Source organism: Pelophylax lessonae (genome assembly GCF_965119305.1).
Source record: "Pelophylax lessonae genome assembly, chromosome: 9".
NCBI classification, from domain to species: Eukaryota; Metazoa; Chordata; class Amphibia; order Anura; family Ranidae; genus Pelophylax; species Pelophylax lessonae.
The window spans coordinates 236,497,387-236,510,902 of NC_138776.1; the positions used below are offsets into that span (position 1 = coordinate 236,497,387).

The 13,516-nt window shown below is 45.3% G+C and overlaps 1 protein-coding gene across 1 annotated transcript in view; it reads left to right on the plus strand.

The window, feature by feature from the left end:
- LOC309564540 (dromaiocalcin-1-like) overlaps window positions 1-13,516 on the plus strand; it is a 53,266-nt gene that overhangs the window by 22,805 nt on the left and 16,945 nt on the right. The window contains exon 4 of the mRNA XM_082269182.1: window positions 5,169-5,306. Coding sequence (XP_082125308.1) covers window positions 5,169-5,306 — 138 coding nt within the window. The remainder of the gene's footprint in view (window positions 1-5,168; window positions 5,307-13,516) is intronic.

The following is a 13,516-nucleotide window of genomic DNA, read 5'->3' on the forward strand; positions in this document are numbered from 1 at the left end:
AACACTGTACCTAAACCAAACTTATGTCATTTTTCCCCCACAAATAGAGATTTCTTATGGTGGTATTTGATCACCGCAAGGTTTTTTATTTTATACTACACAAATAAGAAAAAAGACCAAAAAGTTTGAAAAAGAAAAAAAAGTTTTTTGTTTATGTTATAAAATTTTGTAAATAGATACGTTTTTTCCTGCACTGATGAGCACTGATGAGGCCGCACTGACAGGCACCGATGAGGAGGCACTGATGGAGTGGCACTAATATGCAGCACTGATGGGCACTAATATGCAGCACTGATGGGCACTGATATATGGCACTGATAGGTAGCACTGATATGCAGCATTGGTGGGCATTCATAGGCGGCACTGATAGGTGGCATTGATGGGCACTGATGGGCACTGATAGGTGGCACTGATGGGCACTGATAGGCGGCACTGATGGGCACTGATAGGCGGCACTGGTGGGCAATAATGGGCACTGGTGGGCGGCACTGATAGATTGCAATGATGGGCACTGGTGGGCAGCACTGATAGATGGCAATCATGGGCAGCTCTGATGGGGAGGGCACTGAAAGGGTCCCTGGACCCTGATTGCCATCCCTAGTGGCCATGGGTGGGCATCACTGGTGGTCATGGGTGGGCATTCCTGGTGGCCATGGGTGGGCATCCCTGGTGGTCATGGGTGGGCATCCCTGGTGGCCATGGGGGGGGGCAATCTCTGGTGGCTCTAGTGGCACCCCCCCAAGGGTCTGCACTGGTAATCAATGCTCTGATTACCAGCTCAGACCCCCCCCCCCCCCCCCATCAGGAGAGACGCAGATCGGCTCTCCTCTACTCGTGCCTGTCAGGCACAAACTGAGCAAAAGCCAATCAACCGCATTTACTATTTTCTATGTGACCAGCTGTGACTGGACACAGCTGATCACATGGTAAAGAGCCTACGTCATTAGGCTCTTTACCGATATCGGAGATGCGGTGTGTAAGAGTGACACACCGCAGCACCGATCGCCGCTCTGCTGGACGTCATATGACGGGCAGTCAGGATTGTACAACCACTTTGCCGCTGTCAATCTGTTATAGGGCGGGCAGCAAGTGGTTAAAGTAAACCCTCAGTGTTTTTTGAGCTTAACACAGTGAGCATAATAAAATAAATTTTACCTAGTAAACTATTTGTTAATTTGTTACATTTTTTACCCCAGTCCTCCTGCTTTTCTTTGCTGCTTCCCTTAACTTCTGGTCTTCACAGGCAAGAGTTAACAGTGGACAGTGCAGTCTATGTCAGTCTGTTAGCTTGGAAAAGGGAGGGGGGGCAGGGGAGTACTTTGCCATCCTAGACTACAGGACTGTGTGTTTCTATTGTTGCACACACTGTAGGGAGGCACAGCCCTAATCCCTACATGTAAGGGTGGCTCTATAGGATGCTGCAAGAGAAAGGAGCCACCCGAAAAACAGGAAACCTGAGGCAGTGGTCATGGCACCAAGCCTAAATGAAGCCCTTAAAAAATGAGGGGTAAAATTACTTTAAAGCAGCTGTGTGTTAAAAATTATCTCCCACCTACAATTACAGTATTATTTTAACAACCGTTTCATGTTTGAACTAAATTTGTAAGCCTACAACAACCTTTCCCCTGTGAGTTACAGGGTTTCGATTTGACCCCCCAATCAACAGTGAGATATAGACTAATAGCGTATTTTTTAGTAGGGTGCTCTTAAACTACATAATGTATATAGTACACTCCAGGCAGAGGCGTAACTAGAACCTTCAGGGCCCTGATGCAAGAAACCATGAAGGGCCCCCCAGACCCCTGGCCGGGGCCCTTACCTTCAAGCCCAGGGCTCTTCCCACTAATCCTGGGGCTCTTTACACGCGTTGCATGGCCTTTTATTACGGTCCCGCAGCAGGATTCTTTCACAAGTTCTGCAGTGGGCCCCCTTCCTGCAATCTTGGGGCATCCCCACAGTGGTGCAATGCCAGGGTCCGGTCGCAAGTGTGACCTTTGCGATCCTGGAAGTTCACCCACTGGTTTGCTACCGGGCCCCCTGGAGCATGGGGCCCGGTAGCGATTGCAACCCCTGCAACCCCTGTAGTTACGCCCCTGACTCCAGGTAAGGAGTCCCCCCCCACCTGGACTCCCGGATATGGGCAGTGATGTCTGCCTCCTCAGGGTTCTAAGGGCACTATAAATCATGCCAGTGGTGGGAACAAAGTTTGAGTAGTGAGTAAGGGGGGACTTGTGCTTCTCCTTTCTCTGACCTGCCGATACTGGATAGGATGCTGTAGGACACCTTTTGGAAAAATCTGGAACCTGGAAGGTACTAAATCTAGCTCACCAGGGAGGGGATAACAACCTTCTCATTTCCTATAGGAGGCAGGTAGGTGGTACTTTAACTCTCTCCCTTGCTGGCTCTCCATCCTGGATGCCAGGGGTTCAAAGGATCCCAGTAAGGTGGTTTGGAAGGGCTTCGTAGCACAGCAAAAAAATTGGGTATGTTGTAGGCACGTGTACTGCTTGCCATCACGCCCCATAGAAGTGAATGCGCATAGTTGTGGCACGACGAAGAGGGATTCAGTTCCCCCTATAATTGCCTACTAGCCACAACCCATCATGGTCATTAAGAAATATTGCTAGCCAAACTTTCAGGAAATACTAGTTTGTAGGCAGAGGTAAGGTCCCCTGTTATTTTAGCTCCTCAGAGGTGGAGTGGTGACATTGGGATGACCCAATATATAGGTAGGAGGGGCTGGATCTTGGATGGAGTTTGGCACCACCAAGGAGAGAATATCAGAGGGTCCGGGGACAAAGAAATGCTCCACTGTAAGGCCTGAGAGTGGGAATTGAGATATGGACTGAGATTTAGTGTGTGAGTACTGCCATGCTCTTTCCCAGCTATTAACAAGCTATGTTTTGTCTGCTGAAGCCAATGTTTATTATCAATTTATGAAAGAGGGAGCCATGGATTTGGACTGTTCTGTTTCTGTTATACAAGTAAAAGAGTTAATTTTACAGCCAGAAGCCTCTGTGTGATGTAAGAGTACACCCCCTCATTTATACGTCAGGAGACCTGGCTCCCTTGTGTCTCATGGGCCCTGGGTGGTCAGTTGGACTTCTGGAGCTTCTAACTGGACCACAGAAAACATAGGCCTATGTAAGGGGTTAAGTGTGCAGTGACCAAGAGGACTAGCACATAAACAATACTGTATGTGGGTTTGGGCAGAACACGAGGGTGATGCCCTGAAGAACCTGTATGCAGGTGGGGCCCAGCTGTGCGTGTCAGCCATGTGGAAAGAAGCTGAGTGCCTCCCCCTCTTACAATTTCTCTAGTCGTAGAGATGATCCTAGCTTTTTCAAAAGGAGGTCAACAACGTCAACATATCTACAGTGCTCAAAAAAATTAAAGGAACACTTTTTAATCAGAGTACAGCATCAATTCAACTTAACTTTAACTAGGATATTGATCTGGTCAGTTAAGCAGCAGAGGGGGTTGTTAATCAGTTTCAGCTGCTTTGGTGTTATTGAAATTACAAACGGGTGCACTCGATGGGCAACAATGAGACAACCCCCAAAACAGGAATGGTTTTACAGGTGGAGGCCACTGAAATTTTTTTTCTCTACTCATTTTTTACTGACTGTTTTTCACTAGTTTTGCATTTGGCTAGGGTCAGTGTCACTACTGGTAGCATGAGGCGATACCTGGACCCTACAGAGGTTGCACAGGCAGTCCAACTCCTCCAGGATGGTACATCAATACGTGCCATTGCCAGAAGGTTTGCTGTGTCTCCCTGTACAGTCTCAAGAGCATGGAGGAGATTCCAGGAAACAGGCAGTTACTCTAGGAGAGCTGGACGGGGCCGTAGAAGGTCCTTAACCCATCAACAGGACTGGTATCTGTTCCTTTATGCACTGAGGAACAGGATGAGCACTGCCAGAGCCCTACAAAATTACCTCTAGCAGGCCACTGGTGTGAATGTCTCTGACCAAACAATCAGAAACAGACTTCATGAGGGTGGCCTGAGGGCCCGGCGTCCTCTAGTGAGACTTGTGCTCACTGCCTGGCACCATGGAGCTCAATTGGCTATTGGCATTAAACACCGGAATTGGCAGGTCCACCACTGGTACCCTGTGCTCTTCACAGATGAGAGCAGGTTCACCCTGAGCACATGTGACAGACATAAAAGGATCTGGAGAAGCTGTGGAGAGTGTTATGCTGCCTGTAACATCATTGGTGGTGGGTCAGTGATGGTCTGGGGAGGTATATCCATGGAGGGACGCACAAACATTTACAGGCTAGAAACGGCACCCTGACTACCGCTAGGTATTTGGATGAAATCCTTGGGCCCGTTGTCAAACCCTACGCTGGTGTAGTGGGTCCTGGGTTCCTCCTGGTGCACGACAATGCTTAGCCTTATGTGGTGAGAGTATGCAGCCAGTTCCTGGAGAATTAGGAAATTGATACCATTGAATCCCCCCCCCCCCCCCCCCACGCTCGCCTGAACTACAGTAAATCCAATAGAACACCTCTGGAACATTATGTTTCGGTTCCTTCGACGCCGCCAGGTTGCACCTCAGTCTGTTTAGGAGCTCAATGATGCCCTGGTCCAGATGTGGGAGGAAATACCCCAAGACACCATCCGTCGTCTCATTAGGAGCATTCCTTGACGTTGTCAGGCATGCATACAAGCACGTGGTCTACAAAGGAGTACCATTTTGAGTTGCTGCAATGAAATTTCAGCAAAATGGACTAGCCTGCTGCATAATATTTTCACTTTGATTTTTGGAGGTGTCTTTGAGTTCAGCCCTCTGTAGGTTGATCATTTTCATTTCCATCAAATGATGTGGCATCCTTTCATTCCTAACACATTACCCAGTCCATATCAGTATAGATATCCAGCATGATAGTTTTACCCATTGAGATCTGGTGTGTTTTCAAAGTGTTCCTTTAACTTTTTTGAGCAGTGTATGGATAAATAGGTCTCCTTTACTAAAAACATAGTTTGAATTCAGCTTCTTTCTACAGTCTTTCAGCCATCAAGGCTAAAATGAACTTAACTGAGACAATAGAGTAGGCTATTGGCTGAGAAAAGATAATAAAGATAGCAAAAATCACAAGTTTAATTCAACAATCTTTTGGTAATGCCTTATTGTACTCAAAGTTATCTCTACTCCACCTAGAGTCACTGCCAGTCTCTCTTCAGCCGTGCCCACCTGACCAGCGTCCTGAATGAGAACCACAACCTGTTCCTCATGGCTCTTGGAGAATCACAAGGCTCCCTTAATGACAAGTTCTGGACTGGAGCCAACACCGAGAAGGTAAACATTCTCCCAAGCTCTTGACAAATAAAGTACTGGCATAAATGGGCTGGTTTTGTACCTCTATGTGTTTACGGTAGGGTTAGGTGGTTGAGATTTTTGTATATTTAAATCATGGTGGTTGGGTCGTAACTGTGAAAGTTGGGGAGCAGTCACAAGATTTCCACACTCTTCTGGGTCCTCCTGTCCTCTGAGTGGACCATGAAGGAGAAATAGCTCATCTCTCTATCACACTGCTCCCCCCTCCTATCAGTATGCTCCCTGTCAGCATATTAACTGATTGGCTTCTTTTGATACAGTCCTCTCCCATTTGCGCTCTGCTGTCGAAGGACTGCAGGATAGTGATACCATGCCAAATACACTGCAATTTAAAAAATATATAAATTGACTTTTAGAGGGTGGGAAACATAAAATACAGGTTCACTAAAAGTGCATTAAATGGGTAGTATGACTAACATGATGCAATGCTATTCAGTCTCTATAATGGGAATCTATAGAGAAATGTCATCCTATCCCCAAAACTTCCTATGCTAGATGATGGTGCTGCACCCCAATAACACATTGCTTTTACTCCATTGATATTTACACGCCAAATGCAAATTAATGGATATTTCGTGAAGTCACTATCTCTTATGTGTGATACTTTGCACCTTGTTCTACCATTTATTCTGCGACTGCTATGGAGAAGAAACACAGTTTTTTTGTGCATTGATTCATCTGCCTAAGCCAGATTAGTTCTGGGTGACCACAAAGCAGCAGATCCTCTTCTTTCACATTAGAGTTTTTCAGGAACATTGAATAATACGAGGCATAGTTCTCATTCCAGATTATACAGAACATTAGCACATAAATGGTTTAGAAGTACATATGTAAATAATATGAAGAAGGACTTTAGTTATATACAAATGCAATGATAAGTAATAAATGCAATATTCAGGAACGAAATAAAAAACCCTATGTCAGCAATTTAGAGCCATATCACAAGGTAATACAAACAGAATGACTTCTGGAAACAGCATGTGGTATAGGATAACCCGAAGCATGATATTCAGGGAAAATTATACATTGTAACATATGGCACTTTTCCACTGCAAGTACCGGCTCGGCTCCACATGGCACTGCTTGGCCCAGCTCGGCTCAGTTTGCTTTTCCACTGCGTGGTACAAGTCGGCACGTTTCAGCACTGTATAGGCTCTACTCAGCTCGGTTTGCTTTTCCACTAAAGTAGTAAGTGGGTGGGATTACAACGATTCTCTGACCAATCAGTGGCTAGCAGTGACAAACAATCAAGGCTGCATGCAAAGGATTGTGGGATATGGTATAAGTACCACTTGGAACCCCAATCGAGGTGGTACCGTTTAAGCGAGCCGTACCGAGCCCTACCATGTAGTGGAAAAGCGCCGCTGTACCAGACCGTACCGAACCATACTAACACGTACCATGCGGTACCATGCAGTGGAAAAGCGCCAAACTGAGCCAAACCAGGCTGTACCATGCAGTGCAAAAGCGCCAATAGAAACTTATAAAGGGCTCATAGGTTAAGCAACGTGGTGATTTAATAAATAATGGAAAGAAAAAGAGGGAAAACTGAAGTATGTTATAGACGATCTGTAGTGGTGTTGATAGGTATTGATGAGAAGAAAAGGGAAAAACAAGAAGTGAAAGCAATAAATAAAGGTCCCAGAGGAAACACAGGAGGAAAAAAGGTCATCATCTTTGTCAATGACACCGCATGAACCCAGCCATTCATGGGCGTATCACCTAGAGTGATGTCTACAGATGGAGGAAGAGTAGCGTGACTACAGACAGGTACTATATACCGCAGAAGTTTGATATAGAAATGAGACACACACATGTTCACTTGATACTACTGTAGTCAACTAATGCTGAAAAGTAAACCAAGTATGCCAGACTTAGTATAAGTTGTCCAGACTTTTAGTAGCAATGGTAGCAATGGCTAGTGATTCTTCCATATCAAAAAGTCTGTTTACCTTATGTAGCCAGTCCTTAACAGTTGGGGTGTAACTGGATTTCCAGAGCAAGGGGATCAGGTCTTTCGCCGCATTTAGCAAGTGTCTTAACTAAGAATTTTTTATATACCCGGAGTGATACTAGACTGATATGTAAGAGGCAACATTCAGGTGTTAACTGAATCGCTGTGCAAATGATCTTACATATAAGGTCACTTATCTGAGCCCAGAAAGGTGCTATGCCAGGACATTGCCGCCATATATGAAATAGGGAACCAAGGTCCTCCCCACATCACCAGCATAAGTCAGAGGAAAGGGGGTACCACTTCTTAACCTTGACAGGTGTCGCGTACCAGCGAGTAAGCAATTTGTAGGCAGTTTCTTGTGTCCTAGTACTGATAGAGCACTTATGAGCCAGAATATAGGCTTTCTGCCATTGTTTTTCAGAGATATCTTGTTGAAAAGCCGATTCCCACTTACCTTTTGAGAGTGATCTGCTCCTAAGTAAGATTTTGTTATAGCCAGGCGTAGGACAGCAACGTTGGCCTCCTGCACTCCTCTCCTTTCTGACAAATGATCTACAGTTTCGCAAGCTTCCGGCAGAATAAAAATTTGCGCTTCTTTTCAGTCAAGTAGGCATGAACCTGCAGGTATGTCCAGAAGGCATGGTACGGTGGTTTCCTTCTGCCTCAGTATCAGTTAAGGTTTTGATTGCCCCTTTTTTAAAAATAAGAAAAGCAAGCATGGGTCTGTCATTACATAGTTACATAGTTACATAGTTAGTGAGGTTGAAAAAAGACACCAGTCCATCCAGTTTAACCTATGATGTGTGTGTGTTTGCTTTTAACCGTACATTGTATACCCCTGTATGTTGTGGTCTCCAAGGTGCCCATCTAATAGTCTTTTGAAACTATCAATGCTCCCGGCTGATACGACTGCTTGTGGAAGAGAATTCCACATCCTTACCGCTCTTACAGTGAAGAACCCCTTAGGCATTTTAAGGTTAAACCGTCTTTCCTCTAGTTTTAGTGAGTGGCCATGTGTCTTATTGTATCTCCTCTCTCTGAATAGTTTGTTCCTTATGCTAGGGTCACCAGTACAGTATTTGTACATTGATATCATATCCCCCCTCAATCGTCTCTTCTCCAGAGAGAACAAGTTCAGTGCTTGTAGTCTTTCCTCATAGCTGATGTCCTCCATTCCCCTAATTATTTTTGTTGCCCTTCTCTGGACTCTTTCCAATTCCAGCACATCCTTCCTGAGGACCGGTGCCCAGAACTGGACAGCATACTCCAGATGTGGCCGGACCAGAGTCTTGTAGAGTGGGAGAATAATCTCTTTATTTCTGGAGTGAATCCCCTTTTTTATACATCCCAGTATTCTGTTGGCTTTGCTTGCAGCGGCTTGGCATTGCATGCCACTGCCAAGCCTGTTGTCTACCAGTACCCCCAAGTCCTTTTCCATCCTAGACTCACCCAGAGGTTCCCCCCCCTAGTGAGTAGCTTGCTTTCTGGTTTCTGGCACCCAAGTGCATTACTTTACATTTTTCAACATTAAACCTCATCTGCCATGTAGTTGCCCACCCCGTTATTTTGTTAGGGAGGCAAACGTAAGGGTTGTCCTACACTGGTGGGAAATCTGGATTGTTAGACAAAGGAGGCAGAGGGCCTGGTATAGTATATAATTTGTGAGTGTCTGTCATGTTGAGGAAAATTCTGTGTTCCCTATTATTGGATAAACTTTCAGAGAAGGAGAACAGCTAGCCCAGGAAACCCACGGAATAAAGTGCAGGAATGAAGCAACAATATCAGATTCCAGCTGTACCCAGTCTTTATATGCACCATGACCAGGGCCATCTTACCGAATGGGCACGCTGGGCAATTGCTCGGGGGCCCCACTTGCCTGGGAGGCCCCACCTGCACAGCGACCCAGCCCCAGCCAAGCATTAGTCCCAATTCCCGTGTGCATCCCACCGCCAAACTTAGCAGGTAGCAAGCACTTGATGACCCTGCGCTGCTGTCAGGCCACTTGGGCCATGGAGGGGGAGCCCACAACTGCAGGAATGCCTGTCCACCTCCACGGGAACAGGAACACACAGGACAGTCGAGTCTGACTCCCGTCCATGTGTGTGTTCACCGGACCCAGCCGCCTAACTTGGAAGCTGTTATTAGCCTGGCACTGCTGTACCAATAAATATAGCCTTATCAATAATTTGCATTTTTATTCTGGTGGGTGATTGTGTAGGCAAGGCCCCAGTGCACTGCATTGCCGAGGGCCCTTTAATGCTCTTAAGATGGCACTGACCATGACAATGCAGTCAATAACTCTAGTCAAAAGGGTGGCAAAATAATATGACTGGAAGTTATCTGCAGGGAGCGTCGTTTATGAGAGGGATTGGAATTAGTAATGCATCCATAATATACAGCAATTTAGGTAAGATTGACATTTTCAAAATGGCGGCCCTGCCAAACCAAGAGAAATGTTTCAAATTCCAAACCTTCAACTCACCCTCAATAGTTCTCAAGAGGGGTATGTGGTTATTGTCAAAGAGGGAGGATAAATGAGCAGTTAACCAAGTTCCTACATATTTTAAAGCCCTAACTTCCCATTTGAAAGGACAATTTTCCTGTAGTCTCTTCTGGTATTGTGAGATTTAGGGCCTCAGATTTTGAAAAATTGATCTTCAGATTAGAAACAAAGCTGTAGATACTAAAGGCCCTTGTAAGGTTAGGAATTGAGATGGGAGGCTGTGACAAGAAAAAAAAAAAATCACCTGCATATGCGGCCACTTTCTTAGCATCTACCCAGAATCGCTGTATAGATAGATCAGCATTAACTATATGAATGAAGGGCTCCAACGTTAACATAAAGAGTAAGGGGAAAAAAGGGAAACCCTGCCTAGTGCTATTTTTTTATTTGCACCTCCTCTGCGAATGAGTTTTTGACTTAAATCAATGCTGTAGGGTTCTTGTACATGGCTCCAATCCAAGAAAGATTTAGATTCAAAGCTTACAAGTAGCCCTTAGGAAATCCCATGCTACTCAGTTGAAGGCCTTCTCTGCATCAGTAAAGAGAAGACCCTCGCTCTTTGTAGATGTGTAGAGTGAATTAAATTTAGAGCCTCTGTGACATTGTCTTTAGCTTCCCTATGTGGCATAAATCCTGATTGTTTAGGGCTAATTAGCCATACTATCAATGGTCTTAAGCGCTTAGCCAGGATTTTTGCTATTAATTTCAGGTCACGATTCAATAAGGATATGGGCCTGTAGCTAGCACAGTCTGTGGGGTCCTTGCTAGGTTTTGGTAACACTGTGATATGAGCTTGCAGAAACGCAGTTGAAACTCCTAAATCATAACAGAGTTCAAAGCCTGCAGAAGAGGTGTTTTGAGAATATTAGTCAAAGTTTTATAGTAGGGAGATGAGAATCCATCTGGACCAGGACTTCTCCCACATTTTGAATCCATTGGTTGCCAGCAAGAGTTCCTCCTCCTGGATGGGTCTCTCCAGTTGATCGATTTCTTTTCTGCCTAGTTTAGGTAGGTGACTCTGTGACAGGTAGGAATCTATATATGTAGCTCAATTTCCAGGTAAACCTTGGGGTTTATGTTGTGAATGGAGATTATAGAGTGCGGAGTAGAAGGCATGGAATCGGGCTGCAATTTGCTCATTAGTGTATTCCAGTATGCCTGCCTTAATTCTCATGCAGGGGATGGTAGAGGAAAGTTTGGGATCACGCAGGGCTTGTGCCAAAAATGAATTGCTTTTGTCACCCTGCTCATAATAAATGCTTTTTTGGAAAAACAGTATTCACTTGGCTTTGGAATCTGAGAGAAATTGTAATTCTTTTTTAATCTCCAGTAACTCCGTGGCAGAGTGGACAGAAAAAGATTGTTTGTAAGATGCTTCCAAGAGCGCAATTTTTGCTGATAAATCTGCGACCTTAGACTCTCTCTCCCTCTTGTGTTTGGCCCCTCAGCTTTTGCCACCCAACCCCCCGATATGTATTTGGGGGTTGGATGAGAGAAAGGGGGAAGAAAGAATGAGATTTAGAAAGGAAGAAATCCCAAACTTAGGGTAATGGCAAAAAAGATGTAAGTAAGTGTAGTATATTAACACAGACCAGGCTGTACAGGTTGCTTCTTTATTCACTGAACATCACGCATGCAACTAAACTTCAGCCACACCCAGCTCCCAGACATGTACATAATTGTAACATTTTGCAGACAGCAACTTAACCCGTTGCTTACCATACTACATTCCCTCCTCTCTTTGAATAAAAGATAACATGCACAACGTATTAATAAGATTAACAAAATGCATGGATGAACAACTAGAAATTTAAACTATAAACTCCTGACTATACACATAGTCCTTAAGGTAGGCCGGTGGATTAGTTGCTCGTTTCTCTCTTGGCCATTCCGATGTGGATGGTTGTGGATTGAAGTCTGGATCACTGGCAGTATCATCACTACTCTTTGCCTGTTCGCCGTCGTCCGATACTTGACCTTCTGACTCAATAAATTTCTTCACAAATGAGGAATTACGCACTTTTGTGTGTCCATCTAAATCCTCTAAAAACACTTGAGTACCTCTTTTCTCCTTTACAACATAAGGCTCAGGTTCAAAGGACGGAGCCAGTTTGTTAAACCGATCATTTTGAAGCAACACCTTATCACCCTGTCGAAGGCCACTAGGTTGACAATGGCGGCGGTGGTTTGCATACTGTTCAGCCCGGATCTTCCTTTCCTCATCAATATGCCGAAAAGGTTTCTGACTCGTAGGAGGGCCCCCAATGTCTGGCAATTTTGTCCTGAATTTGCTACCACAAAGAAGTTCCGCAGGACTAACTCCAGTGACAGTATGTGGAGTTGTGCTATAAGCCAAAAGAAAACGCCACAGTTCCTTTTTCCAGTCTCTTCTCTCTAAATGAGCAATCCACAAAGCTTTCAGCAAGGTTCGATTCTGGCGTTCCACTTCCCCGTTAGCCTGTGGCCAGTATGGAGTTGTACGATGATGTTCAATAGCATTTGATTTCAGATAGTCCTGAAATTCCTGAGAAGTAAATTGGGCACCATTATCACTCACAATCCGTTTAGGCAATCCATGAGACGCAAAAATGCTCTCCAACCCCTCAATTACAGTTGATGATGTAACTTTAGTGAGAACTATCACCTCTTGCCACCTTGAATAATAGTCCACAACAACTAAAAGATGGTGTCCAGATGGAATGTCACACAGATCAATGGCTAAATCTTCCCATGGTCCCTCAGGTAGAACAGTGTGAGTTACTGGTTCTGGTTTAGGTTTGCTGCCCACCAACTGACATGCTCGACATGAAGAAACCAAACATTCCACATCCTTGTCAATTCCTGGCCACCAGACTTTCTCACGTAATCTTTGTGTCACGATTACTGGGTCAGGCTCAGAGTCCAGTCGCAGGAAGCAGCAGCACAACCGTGGTCAACAAGCAGGGTCTGGTACACAAGAGATCAGCCGGAGTGAGGGAGCAAGCAGAAGAGTAGTCGTAGTCTTTAGCCGAAGGTCGGTACACAAGCAGTGAAGGGCAAAATGGCAGCAGGCAGAGGCGTAGTCCTGGAACGTAGCTGGAGGTCGGTACACAAGTGGAAGATTCAGGAGGATGAAGCACACAAAGCTAGATCTTGGCAAAGCACAATAATCTGGCATCAGGAAGTTTCCAGATCAGGCTTAAATAGGAAGTACAAAGGAGTGGCCAAAGGTTCAGAGTTCACAGGAGGCTGGGCAAGGAACTAGGCAGGAAACTGGACAAGGTCTAGGTCACCACATAGATCTAGTATGCATAGATATCAGCTGCTGGATAGCTCAGCAAGAAGAAGCACTGTCAGAAGCAACTGAGGACCTGGGTTCGAATCTGGGCCCTGACAGTATGCCCCTCCTTCTAGGATGACCACAGGGCATCTCAGGACCAGGCTTAAGTGGAAACCTTTGATGGAACTCCCGAACCAGTCTAGGAGCATGGACATGCTCAGCAGGTTCCCAAGAATTTTCTTCAGGTCCGTATCCTTCCCATCTCACCAGGTACTGCAACTTGTTCCTGTGGATCCTGGAGTCAATTATTCCTTCTACAATAAATTCCTCTTCACCCTCAACAACCACAGGCAGGGGAGGAGGAAGGACTCTCCCAGGGAAGGAATTTTCATGGAAAGGTTTAAGTAAAGAAACATGAAAAACAGGATGGACTCTCATACTGTCAGGAAGTT